This window comes from Leguminivora glycinivorella, chromosome 1, assembly GCF_023078275.1.
Source record: "Leguminivora glycinivorella isolate SPB_JAAS2020 chromosome 1, LegGlyc_1.1, whole genome shotgun sequence".
Lineage (NCBI taxonomy): Eukaryota > Metazoa > Arthropoda > Insecta > Lepidoptera > Tortricidae > Leguminivora > Leguminivora glycinivorella.
This window is the reverse complement of record NC_062971.1, coordinates 23,036,563-23,064,283: the sequence shown is the minus strand read 5'-3', so window position 1 is coordinate 23,064,283 and position 27,721 is coordinate 23,036,563. Positions and strand designations below refer to the sequence as shown.

General features: G+C 36.8%; 1 protein-coding gene across 2 annotated transcripts in view; it reads left to right on the top strand.

The window, feature by feature from the left end:
* Window positions 1–27,490, top strand: part of LOC125233353 (ATP-binding cassette subfamily G member 4-like) — a 62,545-nt gene extending 35,055 nt beyond the window's left edge. Inside the window, exons 3-10 of one of the 2 annotated variants that reach the window (XM_048139340.1) lie at window positions 12,706–12,892; window positions 13,359–13,504; window positions 14,629–14,867; window positions 15,816–15,926; window positions 16,968–17,122; window positions 17,733–17,919; window positions 19,217–19,473; window positions 25,963–27,490. In XM_048139340.1, the coding sequence (XP_047995297.1) occupies window positions 12,706–12,892; window positions 13,359–13,504; window positions 14,629–14,867; window positions 15,816–15,926; window positions 16,968–17,122; window positions 17,733–17,919; window positions 19,217–19,473; window positions 25,963–26,307 (1,627 nt within the window). In that variant the 3' untranslated portion in view covers window positions 26,308–27,490. The remainder of the gene's footprint in view (window positions 1–12,705; window positions 12,893–13,358; window positions 13,505–14,628; window positions 14,868–15,815; window positions 15,927–16,967; window positions 17,123–17,732; window positions 17,920–19,216; window positions 19,474–25,962) is intronic. The other variant, XM_048139350.1, reaches the window with a different exon arrangement.
* The last annotated feature ends 231 nt before the right edge of the window (window positions 27,491–27,721 follow it).

Here is a 27,721-nt window from a genome sequence, read left to right as displayed (position 1 = left end):
CCTGGATTCAAAAACTAACTACCTATTTAAATGGTGAATAATTTACAATCAACATAATTTGATGATTGAAAAACAGCCATAATAAATTATATTATTGAGTACCTTTAAAACAAGCTAAGAAAGCTACAAAGAGGATGTGAGTAAAATCCACTCAAGGAAGTAATTTTTCTGCTTTAAAATTCTTTGAAATGCTTTATAGAATCGGTTCAGACAGTTTTTTTTATGTTATGTGGTTGCAGGTCTCTCTGCTTGTTGAAATATATTTAAGACATGTACTATTTCAATTTAATATAATAAAACCTATGTCCATAAAAGTTGTATGAAAATGGTATGAAACTGATTATTAAAATTGAAGAAAGTCGGTTTTTAAGTTCTTGAAAACTGAGATTTTAAACTGCAGTGTTGATCTAAATGAAAAATAAATGTGGTATGTACTCGTGTTAATTTCAATCGGTACAAGAATAACTGCGCCATTATGTAGTGCCCTCATAACATGACGTAGATATGTAGTTGCCTTTTCAACAAATAACTTATCACTTTCCCGTCATAAACAAGAAGCTAAAATCGTCAATAACTGACGTTTGTCATCAAATATCGTAAATATTTACACAAACACGTGTTTAGTATTTAGCATTGTTACATAGCTACGAGTAATTTATACTATACTTAATAGAAATTGACGAGCTAATTGTCTCAAATGGAAAAAACACACTTAAATAAGTACATAATTCAGCACATGATGATAGTCTAATTTGTTCAAAAAGTCAAAAAAATCCATTAGGTAAGTGGGTATAACACGATGAGCATTACTAGCTGTACCATGAGTTGACATTAGAGAATTAAGTTAGAGACTTCGTGAGCTTGATTGTGCTTGATAATAGTTATTTGTTATACAAGGGGGCAAAGTTGTATTTTAACGCCGAGTGTGGAATTGAAAAAAGGGCAAGAGAAAGGATTCTATAGTTGAACCACGAGCGAAGCGAGTGGTTCGAGAATAGAATCCTGAACTTGCGAGTTTTTTAACACACGAGAAGTAAAATACATTTGCACCCGAGTGTAACACAAAACTTTTCCCCTCACTATAGCGAGGAAACTACAACGCAGAAAATGCGTTTAACACTGCTTCCAGTAGTTCCACAGGTGGTAAATCATCTTTATTACTAGATTCACCTACTTTTATCAATATTAAAGCAGTTAATTTGACTTTATTCAAGGTCAAATTACTTTACCCACTAGTGGATAAAATGCGTTTTTACCCGCTGGTATTAAAGGACAAAACACGTGTTTCCGAGCTAGTGAGGGGAAAAATTAAATTCTATAAAAATACTTTGACGACCGGTCTGGCCTAGCGGGTAGTGACCCTGCCTGCTAGAGCCGCGGTCCCTGGTTTGAATCCCGGTAAGGGTATTTACTTATTTGTGTGATTAACACAGATATTTGTTCCTAAGTCATGGATATTTAAAGTCACACACAGGTCGAACGCGATTAATTAACATTATTTTTACCTTTTTTCCCAACGTTTCGGCCAGGTTGCACTGGCCGTGGTCGCGGAAGACTGTGTGTGACTTTAAATATGTGTACAAAGCGCGAGAACTTAAAGTGTTATAAGTCATGGATGTTTTCTTGTGTATTAAATATGTATATTAGTACTGCAGAAGACCGTGCTCAATGGAGAGCTTGGTGCGCAAAATAACGACCTCATGTGGTCGAGTATATCGTTGTCTGAGTACCCACAACACAAGCCTTCTTGAGCTTACCGTGGGGCTCAGTCAATCTGTGTAAGAATGTCCTATAATATTTATTTTTTATTATTAATTATTATACTCCCGAAAAATTTGGATTGCAACACGCCTTGCAACATTGGTACTTTGACGATAGAGTGTGGAATCACTTTACTGTTAGTTTATCATCATAGGATTACATTCATTCTACTAGGATAAATTCTAATTTATTATTATTGAACTAGGGAACAAATCAAATTATTTTTATTGAATATTTTTTGAATTGTTCTTTTTTCAAGTAGTCACACTACTATATATAAATTATAAACTGAAATAGATATCATACATGAAAGAAAAAACGGCAAGGCCCACAGCTTACGCGGCTGAAGACCCGGGTTCGATTCCCGGCTCGGCCACCAGTGGGCCTTGCCGTTTTTTCTTTCGTGTATGATATCTATTTCAGTTTATAATTATTATTATTGACTTAAGTTACCACTATGAAAGCCTATGCCAAAGGTATTGTCGACTTTAATTTCAAATAGCGAGCCTTTAATGAGGTAACTACAAGATTTTTCACCACACAAAGTGGTAAAAGCTCTCATGATACTTGAAAACCGCATGACAATTTGGCCCCGGGCGGCACATGACAGGGGGCGGCAAAATCGGCAATTAAAAATTATAACATACATATTAGAGACAGAGTTGCACCATAAGTGTTCCTTTGTACCTTTTTGTTACGGAACCTAATAAATAAAATTGTTAATTATGAGACCAACATTTTTCAAATCGCGCTGAGAAACGCGCCAATTCTCTGTTTTGTGCTGGCGCCGAATGCACCACGGCGGCTGCGAGGGACGCGGGGCGGGGGCGTGAGCGGCCGCACGCTGCCGAGCAGCCGCCGCCGAGCTTCCACGAACTATATAGGCGAATGTTCGAAAAACTATGGCGAAAGAGCTTAAGCGGCAGCTATATTACACGGTAAAACACCTTATCGACATACTGTTAAGCCTTACTTTGTAATGAATGGAGTTTTACATTTTTGTACTTACGATAGATGAATACTTGAGTTGAGCAAACAAAATTCGTCATTTTGTTCCGAAGTTTCGATTTTAAAAACTGCAATTACTTCTTAGTGCTAAGTTTAATTATAATAGGAAAATATTACATTTGATTTGTGGATTGATATTCAATTCACTTATTGTCAAATTGGGTAAGTGTCTATTTTAAGTATTTTTGAATTTGAATTGAATGTTGAATAGTTTTGTTCCAAGTTTGAAATATTTCTCGTATGTTATGTGCGTAAGTAAACAATAATACTTTAGCTTAGTGCTAAGGCCACCGAGTAATATTAGACGGTCAACCAAATTTTAGGACTAAAAAAACCGGCCAAGTGCGAGTCGGACTCGCCCACCGAGGGTTCCGTACACACTTTCAATAGTTGAATCATCAAATGTTATAATAACTCTACAAACTTGACTAAATCCCTCAAGACTCAATTCCCACATAAGTAATATTTGAATATACAATTTTATTGTTAGACAACGTCCAAAGAAAATCACAACTCGACTTCAATAGTTTACGACATGTAAGGACGCTCCTGAAGCGACCTCATTATATCAGGATAAATGCGATGTAGGAAATGAGCGTTCAACGTACAGCGATATCTTTCGGCAAATTAAGTAAACTAATGTGTGCGAGCTAGTATGGAGGATGATTTTTATGGGATAATTGTTTATTATGTGAACCGATTTTAACCATTTTTCCTCTCTTTGAAAGCAAAAACTTTCATTTTTATTCTGTAAAAAATACAGGTACAATAAACACTCGCAAGAGTGTTCAAATTGAAAATGTAAATCTGAAAGGATTTTTTATAAAGTAAAAAATAGTTCATTTTTTTTCAAAAACATTTTTTTTCCACAACAAAAAAATTATGAAAAAAATAGTTTTGATATGTATAGTTTGAGTTTTTTTTAACGATACCCCACTTGCCCGAGTAAATTTGAAATTTATAGTTTTCCCCCCTTTTATTTTAGCCATTTTCTGTAGTTAATATTAATACATTTAAAAAAATATACTTTAAATTTGTAGAGATTAACGATGTTTATAAGTATTGCATATTTCAAATAAAATGAAATGAAATGAAATTTTCAATATTTTTTTGAAGCGTTAGAGTATGGTTGGAAGGCACGCGTTTCAAGAAATTAACGAGCCGCTGAGCCGTCTATTTTTAAATTTGCCGTTTTTTTAGTACCAAGATTTGGTTGACCGTCTTCTTTAGTAGGAACAAAAGACAAAAGCTACTGGTTTGGAAAACCGACTCAAAAAGAAAAACCGGCCAAGAGCGTGTCGGGCCACGCTCAGTGTAGGGTTCCGTAGTTTTCCGTATTTTTCTCAAAAACTACTGAACCTATCAAGTTCAAAACAATTTTCCTAGAAAGTCCTTATAAAGTTCTACTTTTGTGATTTTTTTCATATTTTTTAAACATATGGTTCAAAAGTTAGAGGGGGCGGGGACGCACTTTTTTTCCTTTAGGAGCGATTATTTCCGAAAATATTAATATTATCAAAAAACGCCCATCATCAATAAACCCTTATTCATTTTTAAATACCTATTCAACAATATATCACACGTTGGAGTTGGAATGAAAAAAAATATCAGCCCCCACTTTACATGTAGGGGGGGTACCCTAATAAAACATTTTTTTCCATTTTTTATTTTTGCACTTTGTTGGCGTGATTGATATACATATTGGTACCAAATTTCAGCTTTCTAGTGCTAACGGATACTGAGATTATCCGCGGACGGACGGACGGACGGACGGACAGACAGACATGGCGAAACTATAAGGGTTCCTAGTTGACTACGGAACCCTAAAAACGGATCCCTATAGGATCACTCGTGCGTCTGTCTGTCCGTCTGTCACAGCCAATTTTCTCCAAAACTACTGAACCGATTAACTTGAAATTTGGCACACATATGTCCTGTGACCCAAAGACGGACAAGCAATTTAAATTAAGAAAATTTAATTGTAGGGGTCACTTTTGGTTGGTAAAATTGAAAATTAAAAATTAAAGTTTTTTAAAGTCTATTGTGTTACATATCAAATGAAAGAGCTTTTTATACTTAAGTATTTCAAAAATATTTTCTCAAATAATTATAAGTCAAGTAATTTCCAAGTAATTTAAGAAAATAGGTAAAAATTTCACAGAAAAAATACACGAGATAGCCTTCAATCTATGGATTAGACAGAAAAGCCTATTATAAATCTACAGTCAAGCGTAAGTCGGACTTAAAAGAAAGAAAACTCAAATTTCACTCTCTGCCGCTGAAAGGAGTTACTAAATCTCTTGAAATCTACCAAAATTAATTTCTGTTTCGTTTTTTTAGAAATTGTTCAGAATATCTATTATTCTCAAAAATGATTTAAGTGCCTTCAAAAACCGAGGCGCTTAAGCCCTTCTTGTGGTGTACGGAGCCCTTACAACGATAGCACAACTCGCACTTATAATGACCAAGTAATCTAGATATACGAGTATATTTTATTTAGCTTGGCATGTGTATTTTCTTTCTTTGTAAATGACGATCCTCATTGGGGAGACACAATTATTTTTATTTGGAATTTATTATGTAATTTTTGACGATCATGATGAGAAGATAAACATAATTTTGACATGTAGCAAATTTATAGTATAATTTTTATCATGAAATAAAGAAATCTAATCTAATCTAATCTATGTTGATCATAAGAGGGGCGGCATATCGGCAAAATTGGTGATCGGCCCCGGGCGGCAATCACAGACGCTACGCGGCTGCGTATTTGCTCGGGTATCAAAATCGGTACGTGTAATTAAACATCAACTTTGCCCTCTTGTAAAACAAACAACTATTGTAAATCTTAATGATTCCCTGGTATCTAGTAGAGCACGAGGAAACCGTCATTCGACCTTACTCACTTCCTTCTTTATAGCTATGCAGGCGTCTGTGGCACGAACGATATACATTTATTAAGTGTTGCCGCAAATCATTTATCGCAAAATACCTATATACTTTGTATTTGATGTATTATTTATAACGGAAAAGATGAGGAGTGGCAGGTTGGCGTGGTAGGATCATGTAATGAGGAGGGATGAATGCCATATAGGCAAAAGAATGTTGGAGATGAAGGTTGATGGATGGAGAGGGAGGGGTAAACCCAAACAACGCTGGATGGATTGTGTGAAAGAGGATATGAGGAAGAAAGATGTGAGTGTTGAGATGACGAAAGATAGAGGAGAATGGAAGAGGAAGACGTGTTGTATATACCGACCCCACATAACGTGGGATAAGGGTAGGAGGAGGAAGAAGAAGAAGAAGAAAATTTATAAGTAATATAATCTACAATTATGAGTAACATATTTGCTCCGTCTTCATTTAATTTGTTGCTGGCTTGAAACGCATGTTTTCATAGATACTAATAATAGGTATGTACTTACATAGCGGGTGGGACCTGTAACAAAAGCAAAAAAATTAAACTGTAGTAAGCTATATTCTTTATACTGACCAACATTTGTTAAGCTACTTTGTATACGGTGCATACGGTGCGTGTATTAAACAAGTGTACAAGCACAAAGTTTAATTCAATAATATTTACACTCACAAACAACATATCTGCGCTGCACTGCGCCTCTCCTAATCTACATATAAGTAATTAGTCATTGTATGTAAAGGCCATGCCAGGATAAGCTAAGTGAATCTGCCCCCAGCGAGTTTTGGCTTGAATTTTTTTTTTATTGATTCGTCTTTCTAATAGTATCGAGTATGCCAAATTTCAGCTCCCAAAACTTTATAGTTATAAAAAAAAAAACGAAATTTGAACTTTATTCGATATTTTTTTTTCTGGGCAGTCGATTTTGACGTGCGTCGCGTATATTGTGCATGTAAGTAGGACAATTATATGACATTAATTTTGTGTTATATTGCCATACAAAAAATTTAAAAAAAATGAAAAAAAAATTCAATTTTTTTTTTAAAGTATTATCACGCAAACGACACCTTCAGATTTTTCATCAAAGTAAGCCTCTTTAATAAGCTACCAAATGAATATAAATACTTAATTTTACCTGTGGTAGAACAAGGTGTTTTTTTTAATTGAATACATCACAATACAATTTACTCCCATACACGCTCGTTAAAACGAATCGCTGACAAACTCTAGAGAAACGTGCACGTTCGTCATAAACACTGGCCACTAATAAAAATTACAAAAAAAAATATGAATATGATTTTTATAAAAAAAGTCACAAATTGCGAAAAACCTTTCTTATTACAATTTGTATGAAAAAAAATTTTTTTTTCACATGGTGTTTTTCTGATGCCAATCGATTCCATTCCTATTCAGTATCGAAAGTTTCTTTGGGCTCAACTTGCGGTAATGTACTAAAGAGCCACAAATTGCAGAAAACTTTTTCTACATTTTCCCCGTAACAAAATGTATGGAAACTGTATCCATTGATTTGTGGGTTTTTAGTGCAATTCAAGTATTGATACTGGATCAGAATGGAATCGATTGGCATCAAAAAAACTGTTTGTAAAAAATAGTTTTATTTTTTACAATTTGTGGCTCTTAACTGAGTCGTAAAATTACATTTAAACCTGCAAAGGACTATTTAATGTTTCTTTGTGTGTAGTTTATATATTATTGTTTGCATTAGTTTACCAGAAAATGTTGGAGTGGCCCTTATCAGCTGAGACTGCATTTCTAAACTAAAAACTCAGGTCCGTCAGATCTTCCTAATTTCTCAAGAATCAAAGAAAACTTATAGGACAATGTAGAGTTACTATCGACGTTTAATGTCTGCATATTTCATAACCGCCCGAACAGGTTGCACTCTTCGCGAGTCCCGTAGTCTCAAGCCTGCAGTTCCTTCTCATAATCTCATCCAACTCCTTTACCGTTCAGGCGATCCGGCTTTGGAATGATCTTCCGCTTGATATCAGAAAGGCGCAAACTAAGCTCTCATTTAAACGCATGTTGGGCAAGCATTTTTTTGACAAGCTCACTGGTTAATTTGTTTATCATAGGCATAGTATTCTTTGCACTGGGTACATAAAGTATGTAGTATATCTGTATGTATATCCCACTTCTGATGTCGGATCGTGGGCGTATCATACCAGAACCGTTGTCAGGACCCGTTGTAGTTGTTTATGAAGGCTTTTCAATGAAATACCATGTCCATATCACAGAATTTACTTCACAAAATCGATTACACATTAAAACACGTTATAGATTACATCCCGCCTATTATTTCGAGCAAACTGCCGGATTAGACCGAAGAATCTGCAACAACGCCAGCACTCCTCAACCATTTTGCCTGCAGCTTGATCGGCAGCCTCCAATCATCTGTTCATCATCTGTTTTTTGATTCTCTTCTTTTAGACAGTATAGCGTCCTCTGTGACGTTTTTGCAGAACTCAGTCGAATACCAGCCAGGTTGTACAAAGTTGTAAACCCTTGTTTGCTCTATTTGTCAAACATAGCGTCATAAAACGTATCTTAAACCACATTTTGGTCATTCTCCGACATATATATATATATGTAATTATATATATGTAAGTTTATGTAATTTTATAGATATATATGTGTGTGTAGTTTATCATTGACAATATGTATCATTTGCTACAATTATGTTTCATTTTCAGTTACCTATTTTTTTAAGCCCACTACTCTTTCTGTTTAGCCTGTTGGTTGACTGGTAGAGAATGTCTTTAGGCATTAAGTCCGCCATTTGTACTTTATTTGCTATATTGTGCAATAAAGTTTAAATAAATAAATATTTGCTAATTTCCCGCTACAAATGTACTACTACGCGTAACTTTTCTTAAATTATGTAAGCTGATTTTTATGTAGGTACCTATGTGTTAACAGACGCTTGAAAATCTCTCTAACTTACCTTTTTTTTTCAGCTATTGATGATTATCAATTTCTAATAGTTTATTTCTAACACATACATAAAAATCAGTATTGTAACGGAAAAAAGGCTATCGGGCCAACTACCAAGCATCCAGATATTAAACATATTTTGTTATAATCTAATCTAGATCTTATGTTTAAATCGCCAACCAGGAAAATAACAAGTAATATGCAAACAAAACCTTGAACTACCTAATAAGGAACATAAAATAAAATTAAAAACTGGAAGACTGTTAGAATGAAGGACAAGTTACTGTCGCTAAAAAAGAAGAACGGCGTAGATACTAACATTATAACTTTACATTGTACTTTATAGCATTGTAAATAACTTTTTCATCACACCCGCACTTTAAATTTTTTTGACGACCGGTCTGGCTCAGTCTGTAGTGACCCTGCCTGCTAAGCCGCGGTCCTGGGTTCGAATCCCGGTAAGGGCATTTATTTGTATGATGAGCACAGATATTTGTTCCTGAGTCATGGATGTTTTCTAATATGTATATAAGTATGTATTTATCTATTTAAGTATGTATATCGTCGCTTAGCACCCATAGTACAAGCCATGCTTGCATGCTTAGTTTGGGGCTAAGTTGATCTGTGTAAGGTGTCCCCAATATGTATTTATTTATTTTTTTAAATGTGCTATTGCACGCAGGCGGAACGTGAGTTATAGAAAAATCGTTCTCCCAAGGGAATAATGAAATTTCTGTGATCGTCAGAATGGCGGGTGTACATCAAGCAATCCTGGTGTGGTATACGTCAGGAGTTAGTGCTAGCAATGTGCCAAATGTGCGCCAAAATTCGAGCAATGTGCTCTTTGAACTCCAGAGATATTTAAGAAATTAATGACACCCGCCATTCTGACGTCAGGTTGGCGGGTGTACTTCCAGTTCTAGCTAATGGCTGCCTACTCGAGGGTGAAAGTACCGCCTAAGGTTAGTGCTCGCAATGTGCTTCCACATGTATGAAACACAAACTAATTCAGAGAGCCGTTGAAGAGTAATATGGGATTGAATAAATATATCTATAACGCCTGCTGAAATAAAATAGCAATGTTCATTGCCTGCAATGCAGCATTAACATGCAGGCGCTTTTCACAAAAAAGTGATACTTATATTAGCTAAGGGTGAAGTCACATCTATCAGCATCGAGCCGCATTTTGTGTCATGAGAAATCGCTCGTTAGTTGCGTAACTACGCATGTTCATACTAACGAGTGTACGCACGCATGCTTCCATCTTTCCGTGCGCAAACGTTTTCATACCAACGAGCGATTTCTCATACATAAAGAGAGACCTTTAAGAATAACATTCAAGTTATTCCCGGCCTAGTTATTGTAAATAATATATAAAATATTATTTAAATTTGAAATAAGTAAGGTAACGGACCCAATCATGGACAGTTTAAGAAAAATTTTCGCCTGTTTTTGATATTTCACTGATAAATGTAAAAATTCTACCGCTAAGCGTGTTTAATCTTTAATGTCCTATCCTTCTTTTACATTTCAAGCGTATTGCAGAATAGATACTCCTATTGGTTTCTTCATAGTTAACAAATTAAAACTAGGTGTTTTTTCTCCAATTATGGACGGCAGTTCTCCAGTAATGGATCCCCCATTATGGACAGTGAAATATGTTTAAAATTTTACTTTTAAAGCCAACTGATACTCAATGAATCAATTTTATATACCATAAATAAAATTAGTTTGGATTATTTTAACATAGGATTGTTTCTTGTAAATTTTGTTTTTGTAAATTGTTCCTTGTCCATTATAGGAGATACGCTGTTTTTCGGTTCCAGCAATGGACACTCGCAAAATAACGCTATTTCTTTATATCTTTGGAGCAACGACCTAGTATGTTTTATACCTTATCTCATGCTTAATGCAGTAAGTAAAACTCATTCAAGTTCACACCGAGTATTATTTTTTTATTATTTTATACATGAACTCAACTCTCTTAGCAACATAACTAAGAATTCGTCTTGATATTTTTTTCAGTAAACTGGTGAATTTTATCTTGTCGGCAAATCTTTCAGAAATAACCGAATTAATCGAAACTTCAAAACGAAACAGCTCTACAACTCTAGTTTATGGTACATTGCCGTCAGTTTTTAGAAACTAATTTTAGACACTTATTTTTAAGGATTTGTTTTTTTTGTCCATAATAGCATCACCGTCCATTATAGGGTATTTTACATTAATCAGTAGTACGATTCCTATATATTCTATAATTATATGTTTGTAAATTGACAGTAGACATTAATTCGGGTCAAAATAGTAAATAGTTTATTATTTAATGAAGACCGTTTTAACTGACTTGGCTGGTTTATACACAATCATTGCCATATACATAAATTATAAGTATCGATACTTTGGCATCACTACAAGAAACGTCATTTAATATGTCACAGGACCCTTAATAAAACGGCCGGGAATAACTTGAATGTTATTCTTAAGGGTCTCTCTTTATGTACGAGAAATCGCTCGTTGGTATGAAAACGTTTGCGCACGGAAAGATGGAAGCATGCGTGCGTACACTCGTTAGTATGAACATGCGTAGTTACGCAACTAACGAGCGATTTCTCATGACACAAAATGCGGCTCGATGCTGATAGATGTGACTTCACCCTTAGCTAATATAAGTATCACTTTTTTGTGAAAAGCGCCTGCATGTTAATGCTGCATTGCAGGCAATGAACATTGCTATTTTATTTCAGCAGGCGTTATAGATATATTTATTCAATCCCATATTACTCTTCAACGGCTCTCTGAATTAGTTTGTGTTTCATACATGTGGAAGCACATTGCGAGCACTAACCTTAGGCGGTACTTTCACCCTCGAGTAGGCAGCCATTAGCTAGAACTGGAAGTACACCCGCCAACCTGACGTCAGAATGGCGGGTGTCATTAATTTCTTAAATATCTCTGGAGTTCAAAGAGCACATTGCTCGAATTTTGGCGCACATTTGGCACATTGCTAGCACTAACTCCTGACGTATACCACACCAGGATTGCTTGATATACACCCGCCATTCTGACGCTCACAAATTTCTTGTACCGTACTTAACTTTTTTACATCTATTTACATATTTTTTACATTGCGAGTGTGATGAAAAACATTGTGTGTAACTCGGGGAGTATGAATATTACTAATTCGAGTCTTTAAATCTCTCCGGCAAGCCGTCGCGATTTAACTTACTCTCGTTAGTAATATTCAACTTCCTCCCCTTGTTGCACAATGTACTATTTGTTTCATCTTAGTATTTCCTAAAAAAAACTTCAAATCTGACAATGTCATCTATTTACTGAGTGAAGCTTTACAAAGACTTGCCTGACGCATTTCATGCATTTTTCTGTTATCGCTAATAATTTCATAGTAGTTTTAAATATTAAAAGTATACTCTGTCAAACAAGTCTGTCAGTAAATAAAAACAAAGAAAACTATAGGTATCCTTTTCTATAGCACCCTAAAGAAAAGGATGTATATAGTTTTCTTTGTCCTTGTTTACTGACAGACTTGTTTGACAAAGTATAATTTGTATGCTGTATCTGTCGAGTAAGTGCATTTCGCGATTTTAGGGTGGTCACATTTATCATCATCGAGCCGCATTTTATGTATGAGAAATCGCTTGTTACTATAATGTAGACGCTTACGCATCGAAAAACTGGAAGCAAGCGTACGGCTGTTCATACTAACCAGCGATTTCTCATACACAAAATGCGGCTCGATGCTGATATACATACCTATGTGTCACACTTCACCCATAGTCTTTCGAACAATCGACCATCTCAAAGCTGTTCTGTGGAAGTTTACCACAAAAGCGATCTGTTGCATAATTGTTCATTGCACACTATTTGTATTGTTAACCTACTCGTATTAGTTATTATTGCCAACTTAACTTAATATGGAAAAAATATTTTAAACCGAGTGCTGTTTAAAAATCCGGGGGCAATAAAAACAGTCGCTTACTTATTGTAACGAACGAGCTATGTTTCCAAAACAAGTACACTATTATATTTAAAATTGTTTATTGCAGAAACGCGACACAAGGCAAGATCTACGTAAACGGAAGGTTACGCAACCTCAAGTGGTTTCGGCGACGGTCGTGCTATATTCTGCAAGATGACAAAGTGCAGGACATGCTGACCATCGAAGAATCCCTTACCATTGCCGCTGAGCTCAAACTAGGAAACCATATTAGTAAAGAACAAAAAAGTAGAAGAGTAAGTATATTAACTCAACATCATCATCATTTCAGCCGTTAATCGCCCACAGTTGAGCATAGGCCTCCCTTCGTGTACGCCACTTACCCCTTGCAGTTTTTCGAGTTAACCATTTTTCTGGGCAATTTGCCTTTCGTTATAACCTACCTACCTACTGACTTAGTGTGACTACTGTGAAAACTTAGAGGAAAAAACGACACGGTGAATAAATAAATAAATAAAAAATAAATAAATAAATACAATTGGTTAAAATATGAAGTGGGGAAAGATTTGACCAGAAATTACACTGTATGTGAAATAAAAAGTTAGTGTTCTAGACACTTTTTTCGATGATTATATTTCTGCTTTCTGCCCAAACACGAATCTGTCATAAAAAGAATCTGCCCAAACCCGAATCTGTCCTTAACCGAATAAACTACCTACTTATAACTTACTTATGTCTAACTACTTCGGTATTCATTCTCAGATAAGAGAAGTCATTACTGCTTTCGCTCTAAACGAGGTCCAGCACACGAGAGCAGCCCAGCTCTCGGGCGGGCAGAGGAAGCGCCTAGCCATAGGCTTGGAGCTGATATGCGACTCACCTGTCATGTTCCTGGATGAACCCACTAGGTGAGACTACTATCATTTTCTTTATTATCAATTGATAAATTCAACCATAGATTAAATATAAGAAGATCATACCATACATTAAAATGCGACCGCCTAAGAACGCGCATATTACACTAACATAAAAAATGTACCTTTAGATTATACTTGTAGATGGCGTTAAGTGTCACTTTTGACATAGATTTATGGCTCGAAAGTGACACTTAACGCCTATCTACAAATAATCGATGGCAACAAGGCATTTTTTTGGCGCCATCTATGATTCAACTGAATTATATAAAATAACTCAAGGGTAATTTTTAACCTTATCATTCACAAAAGTTGTATCATGCAGTAGTTTTATCACGACAAGAGAAACACTGGCATTGTCATGGCATTTGACATATCATTTTTAACCTAATAACGAATGAGTCAGTTGTATATCTAGACTATGTCGCCCTTGTACCTGTATCAAACGTAATCCACTTGATGACTCATTGCATGTAAAATACTGCGACTAAAGCACTTGATTTAATTCATAAATGTTATCAGGGGTGCCCATATAGTAGCTGTTATTGTAACCGTATACATCACCTTTGTAACTGATAACTTTCTGATCCAAGTTTTACCGATGCGTAGCTGGATAGCCAGAGAAAAAAATTTCTGGAAAGCTTTCCAAGCGGGTGTTAATAAATAGAACAACAAGCATTAAGTATACCCACTTGCATGTGATCTAGATGTATCACTCTCTGTGCGCACTTAAATAATTATCATCCTCGAAGCTGAACGATCACTGAAACTAGGAGTAATTATAAAATAAAGATTACTGATAAGACTAATAAGTAGGTAATTCAGGACTTTAACGTTAATGACTTCAATATGTAAACTAGGAACACGGGTATTTACAGTAGTACAACATGCAAACTAAGTTAGAATCAAAACCAAACAGCAGCCGTAAAATAGAGGAACACATTTACTCGTACCAGCTGCTCCAATTAATTAGGTACAACTTAAGATAAACTATACCTGCAGAATAGCCGGCATAATAGGTAATAGGTATACATTTTTTTTGCGGTTATAGATCCTGATGAATACAAGAGAACAAACAGTTCAAAAAACATTTAGTAAAATACCTTTAATATTTCCAGCGGGCTAGACAGCTCAACCTCAAAGCAGATGGTGTATATGCTGCAACTGCTGGCTCACCAGGGGCGCACAGTCGTGGTGACCATGCACCAGCCTTCAGCCGCACTGCTGCAAATGGTAGACCGCCTGTACGCGGTGGTGGCCGGACAGTGCGCATATATGGGCTCAGTCGACAACCTAATACCTTTCTTCGAAAATCTTAATTTGAACTGCCCACAATTTCATAATCCAGTTGATTTTCGTAAGTATTTTACTAAGTCATTAATTATCGTTATCGCGAGATTCTGATTTATCTTTTTGATATAAGGGATTTGTAGATGGCATTCGTCTGTCTACAATGTTTCAAGATATACCTAAGTATATAGGCTTATTATCTAACGAAAATAAAATTAAATTGGTTGGATAAATAAAATGAAATAAAGAAAATGCGTCTACAGTAGGTAGAGATGGGCCGAATATTCGGTAAATATTCGGTATTCGGCATATTCGGCAAGTTTTTCAATGTTCGTTTTCGGCTGAATAGTTCGGTTACATTGCCGAATATTTACCGAATAAATAAAGTAAATAAATAGCGTAAGTTGTTTCGTAATTCATCGGATAATGACGTCCTATTTCAGCATTCTAAGATTTCTAAGGAACCACCAAAGGGAGTTAAAATGCATTAAAATATAAATACCTACTATAATTATGTAAAAAGTAAAAATACGTAGCTTAAGAAATAAAAACCAAAATTTTCTTATGCACTAAATTATAGGAATATTACCCATTAGGACATTACCAATCATTGAAAAGTTTTTAAATCTAAGCCAGGATTGAAAATATAGCGGAACCGAATATTCGGCCGAATGTTCGGTTCGGTAACAGCTGAACCGAATGTTTGGCCGAATATTCGTATTCGGCAAAGTCCGTATTCGGCCCATCTCTAGTCTGCCTAGCCTGTACTTTTGCAGTTCGTACCAAATTCTATTATCCCGGCTTCTAGTTTCTTAACCGACTGAAGTGGCCGCTTTTTTGGATGGTTCGGCTTCTGAGGTTACCTACTGTATTACAGTCACAGCACCTTAAACCATTAATTCCATCGCAGTATTAATCGGCTATGAACCAGGTTGTCTTGGATTGGAGATTGATTTACGTAGTTGGACTTTATTATTTTTAGGTTTTATATATTATACTCTGCATTATTTTTCAGTTTTAGAAATATGTGGAGAGCAACCAGATAAACTAGTAGAATATATAGAAAATGGACGAGACATGCAGTGGTTACATAATATATCCAATGAAAGTGATGATAAATTATTAGGTAAATACCTACTTCTTACAAATATTACTTTTGATTTAACGCAAATTCTAAAAAATAATTTATATCAAGATTAGTAAAATATAATTTATAATTTTTAAGAAAAAAAAAACCGCCTTCCTTTGGGGTTCTGGTGATAAATACTTTCAAATGTTGGATTATGTTATCAATTCGTCTGTATATTTTTTAATGTTTGTTATTCGATATCTCTGTCATTTCTGAACCAATTTTGAAATCTGGATGATTCTGAAGTACTTATGAATGATTATCAGAACGGAACTCTAACCAGGGGCGGCTCACTCTTCATCAGCAGTTCCACTGCACCAAATGTCACTGTTCTGGACGTAAGTGCATGCTGTTCTTATAAAAATACCAAAGTCACTATAAGTGTGCCGTTCAGATTTGAGGAGTTCCGTTCTGACCATCATCAGCAATTCCACTGCACCAAATATCACTGTTCTGGACGTAAGTGCATGCTGTTCTTATAAAAATACCAAAGTCACTATAAGTGTGCCGTTCAGATTTGAGGAGTTCCATGCTGACCATCATCAGGAGTTCCACTGCACCAAATGTCACTGTTCCGTATGTAAATGCATGCTGTTCCTTTAAAAACACAAAAATCACCATATGTATGACTTTCAGATTTGAGGAGTTCCCTCGATTTCTCCAGGATCCCATCATCAGAACTGGGTTCTGAGAAAAATGGGACCAATCTGTATGCATATACATTCAATCAAAAAAAAAATTTTCAAAATCGGTTTAGTAACGACGGAGATATCGAGGAACAAACATTTAAAAAAAAAAAACATACAGACGACTTGATAACCCCTTCCTTTGAGATTTGGAAGGCGGTTAAAAATATTGCTGATGGATGAGTTCGTACATATTGCTGCTACTAAAGCTATAATGATTCCTTTGACCTTAGATGATCTTGCAATCTTTGTCGATTTTCATCATTTATCCACACAAATACCTACGAGTACGAGTATAGCTTTATTTTATTTATTAATTCTTTCATGCCATAATTATAATGTTTATTTTCAGAAATATTTAAAACAGATTTATATGAAAAAGTGTTCCTAACGACACTTCCGCTACCAAAAGAGGACCCAACGAGTAAGATCCTACTAGCACTGAAGAGTACGTACAGTACATCGACGTGGAAACAATTTACAACACTGACACGAAGATCGTTACTAGTAAGTATAGTTGAAGAATATTCCTGAAACACCTAAACTACTATTGTTATATAAAATTCTACATTTGGTAAATTGAATACTGACCACGTTCTAATAAAGGCACTGGTCCCACCAAAAGCGAGTTAAGCTATGAGCTATCGGCTATAAAAACAAACAAAAGATAGTCGCTTCCATGTAAATTAAAGAGACGCGATGATTGCCCGGGCGAGTTATACTTTATAGCCTAATTAGCTCATAGCTTAGCTCTTGGTGGGACGAGTGCCTATATGTAACTATTAAAAAACAAATAGAGTATGTGCGATAAGAGAAGAGTCAGTTACTCTTACTATAGCCATTTAAAATATTATAATGTGTCAATTTATCGATATCCAATAACAGACGATTTACGCTAATAGTATGACGATTTATGTTTCCATCTTTCCACTGTATATTTTTACCCTATTATTGCTTCGTCGTACACAACTTTGTTTATGCCATTACGGATCAGTTCGGTTTTAAAATGGATTCAATGCATTTTCTTTTTTGAGTCGCTAAACTAAAGAGGACTGTTTTCAACTGTGCAAGCCGCGAATTTAGTGCGCCAAATAACACTATTAATGTAATATTCCAGTCAGCATGGCGGGACCCCCAGTTCATGCTCATGATGACGGGCATCCACTGCGCCATGGCGCTGTTCGTCGGAGTCCTGTTCTTCAACATCGGCCAGGACGCCAAGCACACGAAGGACAACTACAACTTCCTCTCCTACAGCCTCATGTTTGTCATGTTTACCGCCTTCAGCGCTGTCTCTATCAAATGTAAGTGATTTAACTATATCTACGTTCTTACCATTAAGTATGTACTCGACTAGAGTCAGTATTCAGGCACTTGATAAGTTGATAAACAACTACTACTTATGATAACGGGCATTCACTGCGCCATGGCTACAGTATGGCCACTCCCGCTCCCCGCTGAAAGTGCCGCCCACCCCCTCTCGGTTACCTCAAAGTTACCGCCTGTCAAAAACGCGAACAGTCCGCCTGTCATATTTCACTCATATACAAGCATAGTACGCTCTCGCCTACACGAGCTTAGAATGTGTGCTAGGAACGCGCCTCTTTCATATATTTGATCGCCAGTGTCCGTGGTGTGCCATGGCGCTATTCGTCGGTGTCCTGTTCAACATCGGTCAGGAGTCAGGACTTCCTCTCCTACAACCTCATGTTCGTTATTTCTACCTTCAGCGCAGTCTCTATCAAATATATGTACATCACTACGGCTTAGTGTCACGCGGACATCCGCACGACCAATTTGTATGAGCTTGATGCTGTCGTCCGCCCGGACCCATCTGCTTTAGGTACTGTAAAATGCTCGCTGAAGTTGTAATATAAATCGATAAATGTAAACGGCATAATATTCAATTCGAATCATAGTTACTCAGAAATTATTTTGAAGGAAAAGAAACATATTTTAGAGGTTATAAAATTCCTAGTCTGAAAAAACGGAGTTCAGAGACAGGATGATTGTTTGCAAATTATGGGGCGTCCCTTTTAATTTGATGTGACACATTCACAATCATTTAAAAAAATAACATGTTTTTAACTAGGTATTGTTTTTATTTCTTTTAATACCTAGATCTATATATATATACAGGGATAAGTTTGCCTTTGTACTTCCTCCGTCTTCTTTCTTTTATATTTGATATCTTACATATTTTATATTGGTGGTACAAAGATGTTACTTTCTTATATACAAAAAGGTTGTCAGGTCTGATTGTCAAATCCTGATTTATGGGTTCTTCGAGATCAGAATCTCATTCTTTGCTGGGTCCCTACCAATTTTCCCTTTGTCTAAGAAACAAAACTGCTAACGCCCCAAAAAATTGCAGGGAAATTGTGTTGTTCATTCACTGCTTGACGTGCAAGTGAAAATAAAACATGATAATTTCATAGAGATAATTTTAAGAATTTTCACGTCTTCGAATCGAATTTTGATACACCTATTTTAAAGGTACAATAGCAAATGCTTATGATCCGGATTAGAATCAGCCCAAGAAAGTCTTAACCTGTGATTACTTCGAGTTTATTTTAGAACACATTTTTTTACTGTTTCCAGTCCCGCAACAATTTCCAGTGGTCAGACGGGAGCACTTCAACCGCTGGTACACCCCGGGCGCGTACTACGCGTCCACGCTGGTAGCCGCCCTTCCTCAGCAGACAGTGTGTACGCTCTGCTACTCCTGCATAGCGTACTGGCTGACGGGCCAGCCGCCGGAGATCCTTCGCTTCGGGAGCTTCTGCGTCATTCTGCTCATGGTCTCTTATTCCGCTCTCTGTATGGGGCTGCTCAATGGATCTTGGTTCGATGTTAAGGTACAACTATCCCAATTACCTATATCTCTCTATTATTAGTGTACCTGTATTTTTTAACAAAATAACAATGAAATTACCTGCTTTCAAATAGAGGCAAAATGGTTAAAATCGGTTCACGCAATAAACAATTATTCCATAAAAATCATCTTCCATACTAGCTCGCGCGCATTAGTTTACTCAATTTGCCGATAGATGTCACTGTACGTTGAACGCTCATTTCCTACATCGCGTTTTTCCTGATATAATGAGGTCGGTTCAGGAGCGTCCTTGCAACATGTAGGTCGTAAACTATTGAAGTCGAATAGTCTTGATTTTATTTGGACGTTGTCTAACAATAAAATTGTATATTAAAATATTACTTGTTATGTGGGAAATTGAGTCTTGAGGGATTTAGTCAAATCTGTAGAGTTTTATGAATAACATTTTGATGTATTTAAAGTCACACACAGGTCGAACGCGATTAATTAACATTATTTTTACCTTAAAAAAAGAAAAAAGGTAAAAATAATGTTAATTAATCGCGTTCGACCTGTGTGTGACTTTAAATATGTGTACAAAGCGCGAGAACTTAAAGTGTTATAACATTTTGATGATTCAACTATTGAAAGTTTGTACGGAACCCTCGGTGAGCGAGTCCGACTCGCACTTGACTGGTTTTTTTTAATGATCCTATGACCACATGCTGCTTCTATCGTCAAACTGGCTTGCCAGTACGAAAACATTGGAGTTTATCGAATAAGTACACGTTAATAGGAATGTATGTAAACATACTCGAATAAATTGGATAATAATCAATTCGTTTCACGGATTCCCCGATTATCAATAGTCTGACAATCAAAACATAGGCACGCGCGTAGGCGTAAATAACAATCTCAAACTCAAGAGTTCAACAAACCGGTTACCTTACGACAGCGTGTTATATAAATAGGTATCGTGGCCACGTAACATTATTTAGCTACAATACTGCTCTGCTATATCATAAGAATACAGAACATTATAGAATACCATAAAAATATGTTATAAATTATATATATATGTCGGGGACAGGTCAGGATTGGCACCATTTTCAGACATCGGGGCGTTGCTGGGTCATCGAGGATTGAGACGAAGACGATAGTAATCAACGATTTATTTTACACACTTTAAATTTTACAATAACTGATAGGTAAACAACTTGGTTTAGAACAATTATAGCGTGGACAGTTCCGAGGAGGCTCTAAGACTTCTTGTCTCTAGCGTGGTCCGCCAGAGAGTGTTGGGTCTCAGGTATCCCGGCTCCGTCCTAGCGCACGAAGTAGGGACAACAACTGGTTGGGTGGACAACTGGTTGGTTGTGACGTCAGCTGTCCAGCTGCAACTCTTCGCGCGCTGCGCTATAATTGACTATCCGTGCCAATATCCGGTCTGTCTCCGACACGGCCTTCCTGCGCTTACACACGTCCTCGTGTGTTTTACTCTGCAACAATAATAGACACGCAAAGTACACCGTTCGGTCACTCCTGACGAAATCTCAAAGAAACTCGGTAATTCAAAGTAAAATGATCAACGTTAAAAACTTTAAGATTGTAAACACTATTACGTAGTGCCAAAACGGTTGTTTAATTAGCAAGTGCCAATTTAGTTATTCTTCACAATAAAATCTTCAAAACTTTAAATTTCAAGAAATGGATAGCATTTATTACATACTATACGCAATGCCAAAACAACCAAGTTCCAATTTTGTTATTTATTCTTCCCAATAAAATCTTCAAAATATTAAATTTGATAAAATGGATAGCATTATTTACACACTATACGCAATGCCAAAACAACCGAGTACCAAATGTTGTCTTTTTTCACAATAAAATCCTCAACACATTTAATTTCATAAAATCCAAACAAGTATCTCATTCGTGGCCTATTGGTTATACCATAACCACACACTACGCGCATCCCCACGGGATCGCCGAGTCAACCCTGTGACTCTACGGTCTCTGCAAGACCCGACCTCCGCCAGAGCTCCCCGCGCATCGCGCACCCACGGACTGCACACAGCAGATACCGACTTTTAACGGGCTACGACTACGGTGAAGCCTCTGGTACGGTCTGACCAGCCGAACTGAGATCCTCATTCTCAATATTACACTCGCTATCTTTACATCTAAATCATCAAATGGTACGTGGCTATCTGGCATTTTCCTCAATCTATCGTGAGCCCATTAAATGTTAACATATTTGTTTGCTGTCACAGAACTACCTAAAATTCACGGTTCGCAAAACAACGACTCTAATCCGCAATTAAAATTGTAAGATCAAAAAAAGCCTTTCACTTTTTCTTTATTTTTTTTTTTTCATTCTTTATTTGAGGCTTTTTCGTTTCACGAAGATGTCGCCTATTTTTTCTTTATTATGAAACTACTTAACTAAAAACATGACCAAAAAGTCAACTTTACCAGTTTTATATTTTGTCCTATCATTTTAGTTAAGGACAAAAAAACCTTTTCAAAATTGTATGTAGGTACCAAAATAAGTCAACAATAGTAGAATGAAACTCAACGTGTTGATCTCACTGATCAAAATGTCACTAAATCAGAATCAAGATAATGAGTTACAGTGCTCTAACAGTTGCATCCATTCAGCAACTTGACACACGTCATACAGCTGACACACGGCGACATATGAACCGCCTCTACCCGGTGTTCATCACATGAATATGGACTACCTCCATACGGCATCCAACATCGACCGATTACACCACCAAACCAAACGCACGCCACCCACACGTGGCCGCACAGAAACGGAAAAATAGATCCGAATTTTACTCCTACGTTTACGAATGATTGTAATGGTGTACGCAGTCTGAGCCAAAGCAACACATAGCAATATGGTACAAAATAAAAATTACGTTAACCATGAAAACAACGAGTTTCATTCTTCGATTGCAAACTAATGTTTACCAAAAAAAAATGAATTTACTTTAGCATTAGCAACAGATGAGTTTCATTCTGTTTAGAATTCACAATCTAAACAGAACAAATATCTCAACAATATCCCAATAAAATGAGAACTGCTCACCAGATAAAGTATCAGAGTCCAAAGGTGTTCTTATTCGTAGACCTCACGATGACCAATTCACGCACGAAAACTCAAGGCTTCAGTTGCCACTGCTATCGCTGCTGCAGCATCAGATGAAATCACGACGCGACGTCGTTTCATAGCTGGCCATTACTGAAATAATAATTTGCACGGTATCAGTTTCCTTGTTTACCGAAGTAAAAACTCAAAGGGAAACAAATTCACAAATAAACAACGACTGGCATTGTCTTAGATATGAGATTTAACAATTATTATTTTATGAACTTTCTCTGATATTAAAATAAAACTTGAAATGGACAAACAAGTGTGAGCACGTGTTTGTTTGTCTTTAAACCTTTACTAAATAAAACGGCTTATTTAACTGCTTAACCATGGCACTAAATAAAATTTAATAATAAACAATTGGAACGAAACCTGTCCCCTTTTTTTTCCCATTCTCCCTGTGCTGCAGTTTCTGCGATACTGGCGTGATGGCACACATTCCTAGATACCACACGTTGTGTAGACTTGACTGTAGCACACTGCAACATACAATTTCATATGCGTAGCTTCTGTTTTCACACAATAAACAATTCGAGATAGATCACGAATTAAGGGGTAGGTATTACTCTAATACTGGCAATAACTTGTCAAATTTGATAAACTACGGAACGTTACAGAATACGGATCTTGGAAACTAACAAAATCAGAATAAGAATCTTTGTTTTGAGAGCAAAAGACACTAAATAATTTTAACACAAACAATAATTACGCTTTTACAAATTTTATAATCACTACGTTTCAAATGATTCTCGTCAAGTGTAGGTATTCTCAAACTTTCCACAAATGGGATCCACAATTCACCAAATAACATTATGAAATGAACTCACCTGCATTCAAGGTTAGACGTGTGATACTATACAGCACGACCACGGATGATTTTATTAATTCTGATGCGGTACAAATTCACGAAAAAAAATGTACTTTTTTGTACTGACGTTTAAAAAAAATGTACCCTTATGATTTTGGAGTTTCGACATAGGGCCCGTGGTCGTGCTAGGTAGGTACTCCCTGGCACGACCACACTATATTTAATGAGATTTTAAATTTCTGTTGCAGTACAAATTCACGAAAAAAAATGTACTTTTTTGTACTTACCTTTTAAAAAAAAATACCCTCATGGTTTTGGAGTTTTGACATGGGGTATGGTCGTGCTAGATAGGTGGTACTTCCTGGCACGACCACACTATATTTAATGATTTTTTAAATTTCTGTTGTGGTACAAATTCACGAAAAAAAATGTACTTTTCTGTACTTACCTTTTTATAAAAAGTACCCTCATGGTTTCGGAGTTTCGACATGGGTTGTGGTCGTGCTAAATAGGTACTCCCAGGCACGACCGCACTAAGTTTTTGAAGTAATTTACATAGTACAATTTCAAAACACTTGTTTAGTATTTATTTGACCATCAAATTAAACATAAATATAGTGTGGTCGTGCCAGGAAGTACCACCTATCTAGCACGACCACACCCCATGTCAAAACTCCGAAACCATGAGGGTATTTTTTTTTAAAAGGTAAGTACAAAAAAGTACATTTTTTTTCGTGAATTTGTACTGCTACAGAAATTTAAAATCTCATTAAATATAGTGTGGTCGTGCCAGGGAGTACCTACCTAGCACGACCCCGGGCCCTATGTCGAAACTCCAAAATCATAAGGGTACATTTTTTTTAAACGTCAGTACAAAAAAGTACATTTTTTTTCGTGAATTTGTACCGCATCAGAATTAATAAAATCATCCGTGGTCGTGCTGTATAGTATCACACGGTTAGACACGTGACCTTACTACCACGTTTCTAGGTTAGGAATTAGCTCGCAATAAACAGCTCCTGGAACTGGTCCCACGTTAAGCCTTTACCACCCATAAACACTGCCGTAACGAGATGTCCTCTGCACTGACGTCATTTCACACACACGTCAACACAGACTGTCCAATCCAATATTTCCCAGTTTCGCATGTATTCGCTGTGTGCGAGGGTAGTTTTTCGACGGTGCACGGTGCGTCGTGAAGTTTGTAACAAGAGTTATTATTGCTATACTGTGTAAACGATTTGCGAAAGCCGTCTATGTGGCTGCTCCTTTTAACTCGTTGACACATTTTTTTCTAGCGGGTACTTCTTCTTTTTTTCGGTTATGAAAACTAGTATGATCGTTTCCATTGTTATCACTCATAAACAACATTTTCCTGGATGGCTTCATAGTCACTGCAACTTGCGGATGGCGACGACAAGCTGGCCACCCCCCAATGGTGCGTTTATGGTGTATGGCCAACACGCGTCGGCGGTAGCACACCATGTCATGGCGTTGGTTTCTTGTTTATCGGGTTCCAAGTCCGGAAAGGTCACTCATGGATTGTAGGTTGGTATTGACGAAGTTTTCAGTGTCTGGACCAGGGCGCGCATTTGTTGATTTTGCGCTTCGAGAAATTGCCAATATGGCGGCACTTCCGTTCCGGTGCAATTATTTTGCGTCTCTTTGCCTCGATGTGATCCCACCTTCTGATGTCGGGGACAGGTCAGGATTGGCACCATTTTCAGACATCGGGGCGTTGCTGGGTCATCGAGGATTGAGACGAAGACGATAGTAATCAACGATTTATTTTACACACTTTAAATTTTACAATAACTGATAGGTAAACAACTTGGTTTAGAACAATTATAGCGTGGACAGTTCCGAGGAGGCTCTAAGACTTCTTGTCTCTAGCGTGGTCCGCCAGAGAGTGTTGGGTCTCAGGTATCCCGGCTCCGTCCTAGCGCACGAAGTAGGGACAACAACTGGTTGGGTGGACAACTGGTTGGTTGTGACGTCAGCTGTCCAGCTGCAACTCTTCGCGCGCTGCGCTATAATTGACTATCCGTGCCAATATCCGGTCTGTCTCCGACATATACATATATATATCTCTTATTAGACGAAATAAAATTGCATGCGAATCAAATCCTAATAATCCGAATTGCAACTCCAAAAATCGGAAAAATATTACCTCCATAACTCGAAAAAATCGACGTTTTGTTTAATCATCTCTATATCTCGAACTTATTTTTATAAACAGACCCTGTGTAACTCGGAAAAAACAAATATAGCCCTCTTTTACTATAACAAGAAACACGTCTAAGTCGATGCCGTCAATAAGACAAACTTTCGTTACCACGAATTTTCTGAAATTTTCTTTGAGGTTCGTGCTAATCAATGTTCAATTGTACTAAATGCTAACGCCGTGGCTTGCGTGGGCGACGGTCGCGCGATGGTCGCGCGACGGCGATGCGATGCATACGAAATCAAACCTTATCGATATGGAAGTATGAGACGCGACGGCGACGGTCGCGCGACCATCGCCCACGCAAGACACGGCGTAATATAAACTGTATGAATTCCAGCACGCCATGATCTTCGGGCCGTTCTTCGTAATGCCGTTCACGGTGTTCTCCGGGTTCTTCCTGCACCTGCCCGACTCGCCAGCCGTCTTCCGCTGGCTGTTCCACATATCCTTCGTGAAGCACGGCCTCGTGGGCCTCTGCATCACCATCTACGGCATGGGCCGGGCGCGCCTTCCCTGCTCAGAGCTCTACTGCCACTACACCTACCCCCGATTCTTACTCAAAGAGGTCGGCATGTTGAACGAACAATACTCTCTCGTAATCTTAGCTTTTGCAGGAATAGTGTCCGTGGTTGTTTTGTGTACATATATTTCATTAAAAATCAGACTCAAGAGTAAGTGGTAAAAGTATTATGTTTAATTGAGATTTGGGTTTATGAGTGTTGCCATGTGTCAAGTTTTATTTAATTTTACAGTAACAAACTAGTGCAGTTAGGATATTGAGTGTATTAAGTCAATGTACGACTTAGGTACGTCATAATTTTCTAGATCAAAATCTAGTCACATAAACGACAAAATAAGAAGCCCCGCGAATAGTCGTGTAAAGTACGGGGGCATTTATAATTCTTATGTTTATTAAATGATTAATTCAACGTTACATAATTATGTCATTGTGAAACTCTCCGCATAAAGTGTCGAAGAGAATGTGATGTACAGTGTAACTGTAAAATGTCAACTTGTAAACACAATCGTAAATGTTAAAGTTGCTCGGTCATGTTTATTGAGCCAATCACACTAACATTATGTATAATAGAGGTAATATACCTACAGGGCGTCCCAAATCCCAAGACTATGAGACATAACGGAAAAGTATCTGTTGCACCTTAAATATCGTAGATAGGATATTGTTTTAAACATAGTAGATTCTTAAAATGATATTCTAAAAAATACTTCCTTCGTCTGGGAATCGAACAGACATATATGTGAAATAAAATCACTCATATGTTAATATTTAATGGAGAAAGAATGAACAAAAAATACTTATTATTCCTGAGTAACATAGTATTTTGAAATATTGAATGATATTTATTTTATGGTACTTTCCTTTCGTGTCTCATAGTCTAGCTTGAGACACCATTTAGCTCAATCATAAAATCACGTGGTTTCCTTTGTAAACGCACCTAGCCATAATAACATCTTAAATGTGAAATCTAGTTTGAAAATGTATATTTTGTGGTTATTTAGATAGGTATCGTTATTACATATAAATATGGCTTATTAAATAAGTTGGTAGTTACCAAACAATATGCTATTTTTATATGCCTATGCTCAGCAGTGGGTGATTAGCAACTGAAATTATGACGATGAATGATGATACTATTTATTCTGGAAATAAATCAGAATCAGAAGACACCCAAAATGTTATAATATGTATTAAGACATTAAAATTAGCTATCTAGCATCTAAATGCATGTTTACACCATACATGGGTGCTCATATAACGTAGATCCACGCGTATCAACTTATGTATGTATATACTTAATTAGGTATATGCGGTTTAGTGCAAATATAATTTAAATACCAAAGTCCTATTCACTGTTTTGCCATTGTTCTTTGCCATTGCGACGGGTCAAGTAATATATGATGTTTAAAAGCTTTAAATAAATATTGGCTTCCGTAATAGTACATTACGATACAAGTGCGGAAAAAAGGAAATTCGAAACGAGTGGTGATAAATTAAATTAAAACACAACATATAGCATGCGACTTTGCATGTGTATCGTAGAACGTTTTTCAGAACATATAGCCCTACCTGACAA